The sequence below is a fragment of the Mastigoproctus giganteus genome, chromosome 4 (genome assembly GCF_048544385.1).
Source record: "Mastigoproctus giganteus isolate SK-2022 chromosome 4, ASM4854438v1, whole genome shotgun sequence".
Taxonomy (NCBI): Eukaryota; Metazoa; Arthropoda; class Arachnida; order Uropygi; family Thelyphonidae; genus Mastigoproctus; species Mastigoproctus giganteus.
Genome location: NC_143578.1, coordinates 145,722,339 through 145,738,134, shown reverse-complemented (window position 1 = coordinate 145,738,134; position 15,796 = coordinate 145,722,339). Strand labels below are relative to the sequence as shown.

The 15,796-nt window shown below is 37.8% G+C and overlaps 1 protein-coding gene across 3 annotated transcripts in view; it reads right to left on the bottom strand.

Moving 5' to 3' along the window:
• LOC150087115 (RNA 3'-terminal phosphate cyclase-like) overlaps positions 1–15,796 on the bottom strand; it is a 197,812-nt gene that overhangs the window by 81,180 nt on the left and 100,836 nt on the right. For all 3 annotated transcript variants that reach the window (XM_090371821.1, XM_090371820.1, XM_090371823.1), the window contains 2 exons: positions 11,441–11,499; positions 1,252–1,396 (listed from right to left, as the gene is read on the bottom strand). In XM_090371821.1, the coding sequence (XP_090227947.1) occupies positions 1,252–1,396; positions 11,441–11,499 (204 nt within the window). The remainder of the gene's footprint in view (positions 1–1,251; positions 1,397–11,440; positions 11,500–15,796) is intronic.

Here is a 15,796-nt window from a genome sequence, read left to right as displayed (position 1 = left end):
AAGGCAATGCCAGATGTTTATCAAACTCAAACAGGGAGCTAAATAATTTTGTAATAACTGAGAGGAAAGTGGAAGACAAATTATTGAAGATAATTTTATTGGATATTACAGTGTTAAAAAAGGAACTGGATACAAAAAATAATTTTGATATCATATACTTGCATTTCAGGAAATGCTTTTGATACTATTGCACATAAAAGAATGCTATACAAATTGGAGTAGTGGAAATTAAAGGAAAGTTGCTGCTATGGGCAAAGGGATGGTTGAGTGAGAGAAGACAGAGTGGTAATCAATGGACATTGCTCTCAGTGGACTAATATTATTAGTGGAGTTTCCTAGGTTTCAGTATTGGGCCCACTCTTGTTTTTTGTATTTATCAGTGATATTGATGAAGGTATATCAGGCTTAATGTCCAAGTCTGCAGATGATACAAAATTTGGCAGGGTGGTTAATGACAGTATGCTACTGAAACAGCATCTAGAAAAGTTAGGCAGATCGGCTGAGAAATGGCAATATAAGTTTAACATAGATAAATGCAAAATACTGCATATGGGTAGCAGTAACCCCAGAGTAATGTACTAACTGTGTGGTACTACACTCAGGGTAGTTGAAAATGAAAGACCTGGGGTAATTGTTCAGTCAGTTATGAACTACTCAGAGCAAGGCACACAGGCTGCCAGGTCAGTTCATGTGGTTTTGTCAATGATATAGGAATTTTGCTAGCAGGAATAAAGAGGCGATTATTCTATTGTATAAGGCAATGGTGAGGCCACATCTTAAATACTGGAGGGCTCATTTTAGGAAGGATGTGTAGCTTCTTGAATGAGTACAGAGAAAGGCAACGAGATTGGTTAGCAGCACAATGGGGTGCTCCCACCAAGAAAGGCTTCAAGCTCTGCAAATTGAGCATCTGGAGACTAGACACCTGCAAGGTGATCTGATTAAGGTGTTTAAGGCTTTGAATAGTTTGGGTACTCCATGTGCCCAATGAAGTGCTCATAGGAAGTGTGTGTGTGGTTTTTTTTTTGGCTAATGCTGTATTAGCTTGCTTTCTAGCATCATTTGCCACTGCTAATACTAAATCGAGAACCTCTATGTCCCCAAGCTTGGCAGATTGGTAATTTTCTACAGTATTTTTAAATTTTAGAGAAATTTATAGTAATTCAGTGTGTGTGTGTGTGTGTGTGTGTGTGTGTGTGTGTGTGTGTGTGTGTGTGTGTGTGTGTGTAGAAATATGCATAAAGGAATTACCTTAATTGGAAGTGCTCCAGCCACAAATGATCTGCCTATGATTTTGGAAACATGACCACGATCCATTATTTGTATAGAATTAAGGTAATTGTTTACAGGTCTTGTAGAAATCACTACCTCACCACCTCCCTTAGGATAGTAGCCCCTACAAAGCAAAGAAAACCTAATCATTTGAACATATGCATAACAATTCAATGAAATAGTTATTTATTACAAAAGTGTTCTTAAATTAGAATTAACTCATTAATAAACTACATAAAATATTTTTTCTACAATTAATTTACATGAATTGTTCAGAAAACTGCAATAACAAAGTATTAAATGTCTACCTATAATGGGGGAAGGACTATTTTTACCCTTTTCATTAAGTCTAATTCCATTTGATGTTTTAATCTTTAAGGAAATGAACAAAACTCATTACTGCTACTGCTCATGAATATTACAGGTATAAGGTGAACTGCAAATTAAAACTGGAAGAGAGAAAACATTTAAATATTTAATGCTGAATAAAATTGAAAAAATAGTAGACAAGGGGGAGCAGAATAATGTAAAAATAAAAAATAACTATAAAGCACTTATTCAAAAGAAAAGAAATATACCTTTCTTCTGAACTGCTAACTTTGTATAAATCCACCATACCTGTGAAATACTGTTTTCAGATCTGAGTATGAGGCATTAAAACTTCTCCACATACTAACTACCAAAAAATAGAGCAATCAGATTAATAATAATCTCTCTTATAAATTTACTACACCTCACCCAAATGTTCAGTTTCTGCCATATGCTTTCCTACAGTTATTTCCATCTGCACTATTCTTCTGAATTATTATCTATCATTCTCTTTTTCATCCAAACCAGTCAAAACAAATCATGCGGTAAAGAAGAAAAGTGCATGGGATGCACATAAATTATTAGGTGATACAGAAGCCTATTGTAGACATAAATTAGTCTCTAATCAAGTCCAAAGGAGGTCAGGCAAGCTAAGGAGAGATTATGAGCAGTCTTTAGAAAAGAATGCAAAGAAAAATAGCAGACTTCTTGCTTATATTAACAGTAGAAGGAAGGGGTTGAATCACATTTGGGCACTTGATGTTTACATGCTAACCGTTGATGACTCCTGCTTAGGTTGCAGACAAGTTGAACAGGGATTCTGCATCTACATTCACACATGAGGAATTCTTTAGGGAAGGGGATGCCAGAAGTTCATCAAACTCTAATGAGGAGATAAATGACTTTGTAATAACAGAAAGGAAAGTAGAGAAGAAATTGTTGAGGATGAACATAAAAAAGGCACCTGGGGCAGATGGAATCTATCCAATTATATTAAGGGAGGCAGCAAAGAAGGTAAACAAACCCTTAGCCGTAATTATGACAGCATTCTGGGATTCAGAGGACATTTGCAGATCAGTCCCTATGGACAGATGTTCAAACATATCTCCATTTCATAAAGGAGATCAAAAGGCGACATGAGTAATTGCAGATCTGTTTGCTTAATGTCTGTTCCAGGGAAAATAATAATGAAATCACTGGTTAAAGATACTGGTTAATAATAATGCAGGAAAAGATCTAAACCTCCCAAGGACTTCCTAATTCATTTCACAAATGTACGTGGTCTCAATTATAATCTCAACGATGTCCATTTCCACTTGCAGTCTGCCAAACCCCATATACTTTTTTCTGACAGAATCTCAGTTATCGGTTGATTCAACTACTGCTAATCTCAGATGCCCAAATTATTCGCTGTACGATTCCTTTCGCCTCAAAGGTGGTACTTGTGCATATGTCCGTTCTGATATTCCCTGTCTGAGACTTGGCAATTTGGAATCTCCTCTCTTTGATCTTCTCTGGCTTAAAATCTCTCTACCTCATTGTGTCAAATTCATCTGTTGTCTCTACCGTTCTCCCAACTCCACTAATCACTTGGAGCTCTTTGACTTCCTCTCTTTGCAACTTGACTTTCTCCAGTCCAACTTTCCTAACAGTGCGGTAATTTTCCTTGGTGATTTTAATGTTCACAACTCCAGCTGGCTCTCGTTTTCTAGTCACACCGACCCAGCAGGTCGAGATGCTGAGGCTTTTGCAATTACTAATGACCTAGCACAGATTGTTCATTTACCTACAAGAATACCAGACAATCCTAAGCCAATATGCTTGATCTTTTTCTCACAAACAACCCTTCTAAGTACACGGTCAAAGTGAGAGGTCCTTTAGGCACTTCAGATCACAACTTGCTGATTGTCTCTTCTCCAATGGAACCTTTATCTCATGGCTATTCCCAACTTCGTGTTGTTTGGCATTACAAGAATGCAAAATGGGATGACCTGTGACACTTCTTTTCTTCTTTTCCTTGGTCAGATTACTGTTTCAAAACTTCTGATGTCAACGTTTGCTCAGATCGTATCAGTGAAATTATTCTTGCAGGAATGGAATCCTTTATCCCACACTCCACTTTAAAATCTCGTCCTTTATCTAAACCTTGGTTTTCCAATAAATGTGCTAAGGCTGTCCAAGAGAAGAATGTTGCATATCGTAATTGGCTTGTTTCTAATTATTCAGTTTCATTTTCTGCCTACACCAAAGCTCGCAACAATTGTAAAGCAGTTATTAATCAGTCCAAACTAGAGTTTGAACAGGCTAAGAGTAGAAAACTTGCTTCTTGCCCTAATGTTAGCCGAGCATTCTGGTCTCTTGCCAAAGCTATTGGCCGCAACTTTTGCCCATCTCTGCTCCCACCTCTGTCCAAACCAGATGGTTCTGTTGTCACTTCAGCCAAGGATAAAGCTGACCTGCTAGCATCCCATTTTTCTTCCAGCTCATGCATTAATGATCTTGGTAAAACACCTCCCACCATTCCCAACACACTCCATTCAATGCCTCCTGTGGTCTTCCGTCAAAAGGATATCAGAAGGATTTTGATGAATCTTGATGCTAAGAAAGCTCCAGGTCCTGATGGTATTTCTCCACTTGTTCTGAAAACCTGTGCTCCTGAACTTACTCCTATTCTTTGCCACCTTTTTTCACTTTCTTATTCCAAAGGTGTTTTCCTTCTGCTTGGAAATTTGCTCATATCCAGCCAGTTCCTAAAAAGGTTGACAAATCCCTCCCATCCAATTATCGTCCCATTGCAATTACTTCTACTCTTTCTAAAGTAATGGAGAAATCAATTAACCGCCAACTCAAACTACCTAGAAACCTTCCATCTGATCAACGATCGCCAGTACGAATTCCATCAGTGTCGATCCACTGGTGATATTCTGGCTTATTTTACCCATTTATGGACTAATTCAATGGAAAGGTTTGGTGAAACTCAAGTAGTTGCTCTTGACATCTCGAAGGCTTTTGATCGTGTTCGGCATAAAGGTCTTCTAAACAAGCTTCCATCTTATGGTTTGCCAACTGTTTTTAGTAATTGGTTATCCAGTTTTCTCTCTGATCGCTCACTGAGGGTGATGGTAGATGGCTCTCTGTCTTCTAACTTCTCCACTAATGCCGGTGTCCCCCAAGGTTCAGTTCTTTCCCCCACTCTTTTCCTCTTGTATATCAATGACCTTCTTCCATTGACTGGAAATCCTATCCATAGTTTTGCCGATGATAGCACATTGCATTCAACTTTCCATTTTGAGAAACCTTGTCCTGCTCAATCAGCTTCAACTTCTCGAAAATCTGCTACCAATTCCTTAAATGCCGATCTTCAGGTAATTCTCCAGTGGGGCAAAGAGAACTTAGTTGATTTCAACCCTTCTAAAACTCAGTCTTGTCTTATATCTCGCAAAAAGGATTCTTCTGCTCCTATGCTTATCTTTTTTGACACTCCGATTTCTAGGCAAAATGATATATCTCTTTTGGGGATTACCCTGACTTCTAATCTCTCTTGGCACAAGCACATTACAAATATTGCTTCCTCTGCATATAAAAAATTTGGTTTTCTCTTTCGCTCTCGGCGTTACTTTTCTTCCAAACAGCTGCTCACTCTGTATAAATCGCAAATCCACCCTGCCATGGAATATTGTTATCACATCTGGGGTGGTGCCCCCAAAACCTCTCTCAGGCTTCTTGATTTTCCATTCAGAAGAGGGCAGTTAGGTTAATTAATGATTCATCTCTAACAGAGTCTCTCCACTCGCTTTCTCATAGACGCACTGTTTCTGCTGCATGCCTCTTCTACAGATACTTCCATGGGCACTGTTCTTCTGAATTGGCTTCTATAATTCCTGCTCTCTCTTTCAAAACAGTCCGAACACGTGCCGCCACCAGCCAACATCCATTTACTGTCCAACTTCAAACCCACAGAACCAACTTTTCATCTTCCTCATTTATTCATTCAACTGCCGTTTTCTGGAACAACCTTCCTTCATGCGTATTTCCTGAAAATTACAATCTACAGAAGTTCAAGTTCAATGTCAACAGATATCTTCTTTCGTCTTCTCAACCTCCAACCCAAGCACGGTACTAAGTACTATAGGTTCTAATACCTCTCGTGTTTGGGGTTCTCATAAAAAAAAAAAAAAAAACTTGGAAAGACAGGCAATTATACTGCAATCACACAAGGATCTGTTAAGGGATGGCCTAAGCTAGCTAATCTGATAGGTTACTAATGATGCAGTTACTAAGGAACTGGATGCAAAAAATAATTTTGACATCATATACACAGGTTTCAGGAAGGCTTTTGATACTGTTGCACATATGTTTTTTTTTTTTTTAGGAGCATTAGCAACTAAAGCCATATTGCTCCGGGATATGCGGTGGTCATTCCCTGACCTTTCTGCATCATCCGTATTTAGTGGTGACGGTTTTGATTTTTTTTTTTTTGATTTGGTAGTTGTTGGCGCATCGGCTTCTGTGGCCATATTGCACCTCCCAAGGTTTTTGCAGTACTTTGATCCAAGCCCGAGGCGGGAATCGAACCCGCGACCTTTGGGTTGCCGGGCAGGTACTTTACCCACTCGGCTAGCCCGGTCGGCTAGTGGTGACGGGCTTGTTGCACATAAAAGACTGCTGTATAAACTGGAGTAATGTGGCATTAAGGGCAAGTTACTGCTATGGATAAAGGGATGATTAAGAGGAAGAAGAAGACAGAGTGCTTATCAACAGGAACTGTTCTTCATGGGTTAATCTTATTAGCGGAGTTTCCCAGGATTCGGTGCTGGGCCCATTGTTGTTTTCAATATTTATCAATAATATTGGTGAAGGTATCACTGGTTAAATACCTAAGTTTGCAGATGATAAATAGATCGGGAGTGTGGTTAACGACAGACATCAGGGTGAGCTATTGCAACAAGATCAAAAAAATTTTCGATGGGCTGAGAAATGGCAGTTGAAGTTTAATATTGACAAATGCGAGGTATTGCATATGGGTAGCAATAACCCCAGAGTAACGTATCCACTGTGTAGTACTACAAGGAGTAGTACAAAAGTAATGCCTCCTATTTTTTTTTCCCTCAGAAAATTTAATTCTTACAACTATGCCTTTTACATCAATTAATCCTGAATCATTAATAAACACACTATTTTTCCACAAAGTCACCATCCTTTTCTATGCACTTCCACCATCTGAGTTAGACACTGTATTTCAATCCTATAGAAGTCCTTACTCTTGCTCTGGAGAGCTTTGCAAACACTGTGTTTGAGCTGGTTGCCGTCAGGGGCTCACATCTGGTGAGTATGGGCTTGGCACACCCAGGGTCCTGAGCTGGATATCATCATTCTTCTCTTTCTTGATGATTCCTTTCTATTTTTGTCTCTCTCTCTCTCTCTCTCTCTCTCTCTCTCTCTCAGGGTAACTTGGGAATTTTTTTTTTTTTTTTTTTTTGGCTAGTGCAGCATAAGCTTCAGGCTTCCTTGTACCATATGGCTAATAATAATAAAATGGGTTCCACGTAGTGCATCCTTCAATTTGCTAAAGCGGTGATAGTCAGAAGGTGCAAAGTTCCGGGTCATCAGAGGAGTGAGAAAAAATAGTGCACCACAGGTTTGCAATGGCCTCCAATTATGCACAGACTGGTATGGAGCCATGTGTTATCATGGAGAAGAAGAACCTCATTAAGGTTTTTGTCCAGTCGAACTGTATGAATGTGGACTTCCAACTTTTTCGACATTTCCACATACCAATCTGAGTTGATTATGGTGCTACGCTCCAAGAATTCCACAAGCAAGACCCCATCTTTATCCCAAAACACTGTCACCATAACTTTACCAACAGAAGACTGTCTTTTGAACTACTTCTTGCATGGTGAATTTTGATGGCGCCATTCCATCTGTCTCTTCGTTTCAGGGTCATAACGGTGAACCCATATTTCATCACCTGTGCCTATGTGTGAAAGAAAAACCTCTCCTTCACTCTCTGTGAAGGAGAGGTTTTTCTGGAGCACTGGAGAAGTTTTGTACAGATGACTTTCCGGGCTTCTTTGTGTTCATGTGTCAGCATTTTCAGGACCCACCAGGTGCAAACCTTGTTGTTCCTTTACGATGGTTATCACAGCAGGTTTCCCTATACCTACTGCATCGCACAATTCGTGTGTTGTGATGCAGTAGTCCTTTTTAATCAGCATGTCGATCTGGCTCTTGTCACTGACATTACTGGCCGGCTGCTTCAGGGCTTTTCAACAATGTCACTTAAAAAAAGGAAAACTTTTTTTAAAAGTTTTCCCACTTTTAAAGTGCCTTACCCAATGTCTAACAGTATGCACATCTACAGCATTGTCACCATAAACATTTTTTAGATGAATATGGATTTTGATAGTCATCACTTCTTCTTTGGTAAGGAATTCAATCACCACTCTTTGCTTGATACGTATATCTGTAACAGCCACCATTTTGAATTATCCATTTCATATGTCACTGAGTGGGCACTCAGTGACATATGAAATGGATCCACATTTCACATCAAATCCACATTTGCTTTCAAATGTGGATTTGAAAGCAAAAAAATTAGGAGGCATTACTTTCGTACCGGTCCTCATACACTCAGGGTAGTGAAGAATGAAAGACTTGGATGTAATTATGCAGTCTGACATGAAATTCTCTGAGCGGTGCAGTCATGCTGCCAGGATAGCTCATGGTATTATGTCAATGATATACAGAAACTTTGTTAGCAGGGATGAGATGATTATCCCTTGGTATAAGGCCATCGTTAGGCCATACCTTGAGCACTGTATACAGATCTTGAGGCCTCACTTTAGGAAGGATGTAGATATGCTGGAACAGGTGCAGAGAAGGGCACCCAGCCTGGTGAATGGAACAAAAGGATGCTCTTACCTAGAAAGGGTTCAGTTCTTCAAATTTGAGCATCTCAAAACACTTGCAGGAAGATCTGATTGAGGTGTTTAAAGCCTTGAATGGATTGAGTAAGTTGAACATTAATGGCATTCTTGCACTTGCTGAGACTGCACATGTGAGGGGCATAAATTCAAGTTACAGGATAGGAGTGCGGAAGTTTGCCTTAAGCCAGAGGGTGGTGATTGTTGGAACAGACTTCCATCTTTTGCTGCAGAAGTGGAGGGGTTGAATAAATTAAAGGAGACTGGAAAAAACCTTGGAGCATACAGATGAGTAAACTCTGTAGTATTTTTTTTTTTTTTTTTTTGGCTGATCCTATATAAGTTTGGATCATTTACCATTACTACTACATAAACTTGTCAACATCCAATCACAGTTCAACTTCAAATTCAAAGTAACTTTCCTTTTGTCTTCATTTGTACTATCTTTTGAAAGCCTTCCTTCTTACGTATTCCTGAAAATTAGTCTATAGTAAGTTAAGTCAACAAAAACAACTATTAAATGAATTTGTTGGATTACTGGTCAAATTATCAAATATGGATATTGTAGGGATATTAAAGATGTGGCATCACTCAAACGTAAGGGATGTAGATTTTGAATATGGGGAGTACAAGGCAGAAAGAACAGACAAGCCAGGAAGGGAATAAGGTTATGCTAAAAAAAAAAAAAAAAAAAGAAAAACAGAAGAGTAAAGATGCATATAAAATATAAAGCAGCGCATGCAGTTGACATGGGTGGCCAGAGCAATCTTGAATCAATTTGTTGTAACGTAAGCACTGGGAAAACAAAAATTAGAATAGGAGTATGCTATAGGCCTTATGAATTCCAGTCAATATCTGGGAAATTAAAATCTCCCATTATAAGACTCTCTGATTTACTGGCCCACTCTATTTCCCTGTACAGTTCCTTATTATACTCATCAGAGTCATTAGGCCTATAGCACACTCCTACTCTCAATTTTGATCTCCCAATGCTTATGTCACACCAAACTGACTCAACACTGCACTGTCCAGCGATGTCGACTGGCTTCACTTCCTTGGTTTTTATGTGTTTCTTAACTAATAGCATAACCCCTCACCCCTTCCTATCCTGTCTATCCTTTCTGTAGACGTTGTACTCCCCAAATTGCAGTTCTGCATCCCTTATATCTGTGTGACACCACGTCTCTGATATCCCAACAATATCTGCCTTTGATGTTTTGAGCAACACCTCAAATTCATCAAATTTATTTACTAAACTCCTAGCATTGGTGTACACGCAAGTATACCTGCACCTGTTTCTATTCTTAGCTACCCTAACACAACCCATGTGTTTACTTGTACCGCAATGGCTCCCAGCAGTCTCTGAAATACCATGCATCTTGTTTTTCAGGCTTCTGCTCATTCTAATAGAAGCAGTGCAAGAATCTCTTTCACCTCTGCCAGTGGCTACTGTCAATCTATTGGTCTTTGTCTCCCCCCAAGCTAGCAGTTTTCCGACCCACCTAACACTGCCTCGATAGCATCAGCAAATATTCTTGCACCCTTTCTATTTAAGTGTATCCCATCCCAGATGTAGGATAGACGTGCGGAAATTTGCCTTTAGCCAGCGGGTGGTTGGTTGGTGGAACAGACTTCCATCCCTTGTAGTGGAGGTTGATAGCCTAAATAAGTTTAAGGCTCAGCTGGACAGGTATTTCGAACGAACAGAGGGGTGAAGTGGAAGTGTTTTTTTTTTTGTTTTTTTTTTTGGCTGATGCTGCATAAGCTTGCTTTCTTGCATCAAATGCCTCTACTACTAATGCTAATGCTAATGCTAATAATCTTTATACATTACTATATGGTGTGTGTGCGTGTGTGTGTGTTATACACTATTTTTGTCAAGAATCTTCAATGTCATGAAGTAACATTTTGTGATGGATATACAGTTATTTTCAAACTGCTCACTATTACACCTGTTAAACATCATCATGTAAGAGAGGAATAGCATCTGAAACTGCTTGCTTGCCTAATTATTCAAAACAATTGCTCAAATCTGGCACCTGGCACATCTTGCCAGAGATCTGAGAAATTTTAGTCTATGCAACGTTTGATTGTAAAGATACTAAAGGACAAAATCCTTCATAAAAACATTGAAAATATATGTCCAACTTAAGCAATGGCATTACAAAACACGTTGCGAACATTAATTTTTATTTTTTTTTTTTTTGTTAGTTGTTGGCGTATCGGATTCTGTGGCCATAATGCACCTCCCAAGGTTTTTGCACTACTCTGATCCAAGCCCGAAGCGGGATTCAAACCCGCGACCTTTGGGTTGCCAGGCAGGCACTTTACCCACCCGGCTAGCCCAGTCGGCGTGAACATTCATAAATGTAATGATTTCCAGTGCCCCAACCTTAACCTTGCAAAATAGTGTTGAAATTTTTGCACATAATTGTAAACAGAATGCAATGAAACACAATAATTATTAAATAATAACTAATTAACTAAAATAAAAAGGGGTAAAGAAGTTGAGAATTTAAAGAAAAGTTTCGGAAGTTAGAAGGATTTTAAATGTTTTCATTGATTTCCCAGTTATTTCATGCAGTTTCTCAAAAGCATGCAAATCCTTGACATGCTTACCTGACTACAATGTATTCAATTTTTGATTACAAAGATATTAAAGGATAGGAACTGCTATCCTTTCCAGGAAAACATTCAAAATGTTTCTTCCTATCTATACTACAGGCCAACACTGTACCGTAGCATACATGGATGAATTATTTTCCTTCTTTTCTCAGAGTTTATTTAAGGTAAGGAATAAAAACCTTTTTATATAGAATAAGTGTTTGATATTACATATTAACAATATCAGATGTTCAAATTCAGGCTAAACAGCAAATGAATAATTGAAAAATCACAATAATGGAGTTAGCTGTGTGTAATGACAACTTTACCTTTTTATAATGGTACAATCGAAATGTATTCCAAACTTTTCTGCAATGGGCTTAAATACCTATGCATATAAACATTTAAAAAAACTTATCAGGAAACAAGAAAATAATTTAAAAATTAATTGAAAAAACATATCTATCTAAGCATTTTTAAATATTCATTTTAATAATTTCTTAATAACACTAAAAAAAAACTTGTTCTTAGACTTAATGGTTAAAACAAGTTTAAAATTCAAGAAACTCATCTTAATTCAATAGTAAAGATCAAAATAAATTTAAAAAGTAAGTTTTGGGAAGAAAAGTTAGATATGACATGATGTGAAAATAAAATATTTTCACATCATGTCATATTTCACATCACGGCAAGATGTGAAAATAAAATATTCTCAGTCCTAGTATGTGCACATAATAGGACTGAGTTTCTAACCATTAGCTTCTTCCATTAGTCCTTCAAACTTTTATTTCTTAATTTATTTTGACTGTTAATAAACCATGTGAACTTAGACAGATGACTTTATAATCTTTCAAATTAACATTTTTCACGCATTAACACTTTTAGGAGTCAGTTTCTGCTAGCAGCCAGCTATGTTAAGTGAGTTTTTTCATGGAATTTTGAAAATCTGTAAAAATTTGTACTAAATACTTTTAAATATTCATTTTTTCTTATTTTTGAGTTGGTTGTCTGACATTAGAGCGAAAAATCAAAATTTATTTAAAAAATAGTAATTTCAAAAAACATTTTTAAAAAAATTGCAAAAAAACCCCAAAAAATGGTTGCTAGTCATTACTTTTTTATATATACATACAGGGTCCAGTCACATTATTATGACCACCTAACTAGTATCTAGAATATGCACCTTTCGCAGCATACACTGCAGCCAGATGCCGTGGGAGGGACTCATTAAGTTCATGGAAGGTTGCTATGGGTATCTGTGACCATGCAGACTGCAGTGCACCCTGGAGTTCCTGTAGGTTCCTTGGTGGAGGATCCATCTGTCTGATGTGTCAATCGAGGTGGTTCCATAGATTTTCAATTGGGTTAAGATCCGGGGAATTCTGTGGCCAAGGGAGTAGCTTGAAGTCTTCATCTTGCTCCTCAAACCACACACGGACAATTCTGGTGACATGGCATGGCACACTGTCTTGCTGATAGATACCACCACCCCCAGGGAACACTGTGTACGGGTGTACCTGATTGGCAACAATCAATAGGTAACCATTTGCATTCAGAGTGCCCTCCAGAGGTATCAGCAGACCCAAGCCATGCCATGAAAACATTCCCCAGACCATAACACTGCCCCCACCAGCCTGCCTTCTGCCAACAATCGTGTCCTGGTGTCTGTTCTTGGAGGTTTCAGGCCTAATATGCCACCATCCATCCACTCGGTGGAGCAGAAACCGTGACATTGGAGAAGGCCACCCGTTGCCACTCGGCCAGGGTCCAGTGTCGGTATTGCTGTGCAAACCGACGGCATTATTTGTGATGAATGGCCATCAGCATGGATGCTGTCACCAAGTGTCTGCTCCTCAGCCCAATGCGCAACAGGATTCGCTGCACTGGCATGTTGGAGACCTTTCTGGTGACCCTACAGTTCATTGGATGCCAGTTGAGCAACAGCAGCGTGCTGATTGGTCCTGACCAAATGTTTCGGCCAACATTCACCTCTGGGATCAATGGTGCATGGGGCTCCACAATTGGCACATCGGGTCATCAAAACTGTCCCATTCGTCCAGTCTTGATACACTTTCACCACTGCAGCATGTGAGCATTTCATAAAGTGCACTGTTTCGGAAGTGCTGGCACCTCTAGCCCAATAGCCGATGATCATGCCTTTTTCCAGGTCTGATAGGTCGCATGCTTTTTCCATGACAGAGACTGTTACTGTGTTCTCATATGCCAAACATCAAGCCTTATATGATTGCAGTGCATGAACTTGACATATGTGCTGTATGATCCGCTAGGCGTGTGTGATGTCTTCTCCTATGGTGAAGCATTACTTATTCAAGGTAGTGAAATATCGTGGCAACTCATGAAGGTATTCATAATATGAGATATACTTAATGATTTATAACTACTTAAGTAGTTGACTAGGTACTGAAATGATGCAATTGCACTAACTTATATATTAGCTACTATATTTTAACATTACAAACTGTCTACAATTACTTGAAAATAGAGATAAGAAATAGTAGGAAGATTACAGGAAGATTTCAAAGTAGTACCATTAACCACATATATACTTGCAAAAGGGTTAAAAATTGTTAAAAATATATTATTGCTCATTTGTTTGTTCCTTTAACTTCTACTTCATGAAATTTCTACTTCCCAGCCAATTTTTCTTAAATAATTCTTTTGAATATTATATTTCTTTTCATTATTTTCAAGAGGAAATACAACACAAAACTGCCCTTGTACAGCTAACTGTTCAACACACAGCAAAACGTGCCTACTGAAAAGCAATTATCACATACAATCATTGTTTCTTTGTTCTTTCTTCAAATAAAATCAGGTTACGTTAATTTCAGAAGTATACTGATAATGTTTTCAGACTGACCCAACTACTTTACCATTGAGGAAAAAGCAGCTGATGAGGCAAATTTTAATTTACAAATCTTAAAATATAAATGATAACATTTAGTCCAGCAATTCAGAAATTTTAACATTAAATGCAAAAATTTCAGCCCAAATAGGCTGAAATTTTTGCCCCAGCATGAGGCAGTGGAGTTGCTATTATTCTGCATCACTCCCTATTAAAGACAATTTTACAAATTCGAAAGCATTTCTGTAGTCATGCAATGCCAACTTGCCTAAACCAAGATAGACCTTGGTGCTTTTTAACTGAAACATGTGTGTGTATGTGTGTGTGTGCTCTTTTATATAAACACACATAAACGTATAAGGCACATTATAGCCAAAGTAGCTTATGCGCCATCAAGCCCCCATAACAACATAAACGTGTGTGTGGGTAAGTACAAGTACAGCAGGCCCTCATTACAATGTAGTTCACTTTACGCTGATTTGCTATAATGCTCTTCTTATATTATAAACCCATATCTGACTATAACACTGTCACAAATCACTATAACGCGATTTTACCAGCAGATTGCATTTTTGGCATATTTAATGAAAATGCTTCATCTGATGGAGTCGATAACTTGAAAATGAATAGCAAAACAGCATTAAAACATTTCCCATGCCAACTTGGGAAATTTTACCACGCTCAGTGAAAATTTCTCGCACGCTAATTTAATTGCAGTACAGTGACTTGTTACGTAGTTCCAAGATCAACATTTTAAAAAATGATCAAGTATATTGCTTGTAATATTTACGTTATATGCATTTATCCAAAGTCTAGTCATCACTCAGTACAGTATTAGGCATCGTGGGTAATGGACAGTTTACTCGAACATTGAATCATCATTAATGCAACCAATGCAGTTACATTTTCGAAGAGTTAATAATGGCAGATAAGAATGAAAAAACAACATCTGGATGCAGCACGAAGACTACAAATGTAAGAAAAAGACTGAATTTGAAAATTAAATTAGACATTTTGAAGCGAATCAATTCCAGTCAATGACAAGCGGATGTGTGCCATAATTTAGGGCTGGCAGGTTTAACTGTAAGAACAATTATAAAAATAAAGAATTAACTTTAGCAGCAAGAAAGACAGCTGTTTCATTGGAAGTAACTAGGGCTAGGCCAACTATTAGGATTGAAATGGAGAGATTAACTAATTTTATTGAAGATAGTATCCAACACAGAATTCCATTAATTATAAAAAAAATAAATAAATAAAAAAAAAACAGATTAGCCTATATGATGATCTGAAGAAAGCTCACCGAAAGAAAAAAAAAAGAAAAATGTGGAACCATTTAAAACCAATAACGGCTGGCTGAATAGATTTAAAATCCAGGGAGAAACCGCAAGTGCAGATCAAGGAACCGAAACTTTCAAAAAAGAACTTGTTAAAATTATTGAAGAGGGGTATTTGTGTTATACTTCTCAACAAGCTTTTAACATAGATGAAGCAGGACTTTTTTTGGAAACGAATGCCTAAAAGAAGGAAAAAAACATGCCAAGTTTCAAAGCGGTGAAGGATCGGCTGACTTTATTGTTGGGTGGTATTTTAAATTAAAACCCCTTTTAGTTTTCCAGGAAGAGGGCTAAAGTACAACCCAAAATCGACACATTTTTCATGATTAAATTCACCAATTAAATTAAATCAATTAAAATCAATTAAATTCATGATTTTAATTGGAATTTTAAGTTTAATTTTGATACGTAAGTAGTTACCACATAATTATATACATATGTAATGCAGAATATTTTATATATACAAATATTTGAATATTAAA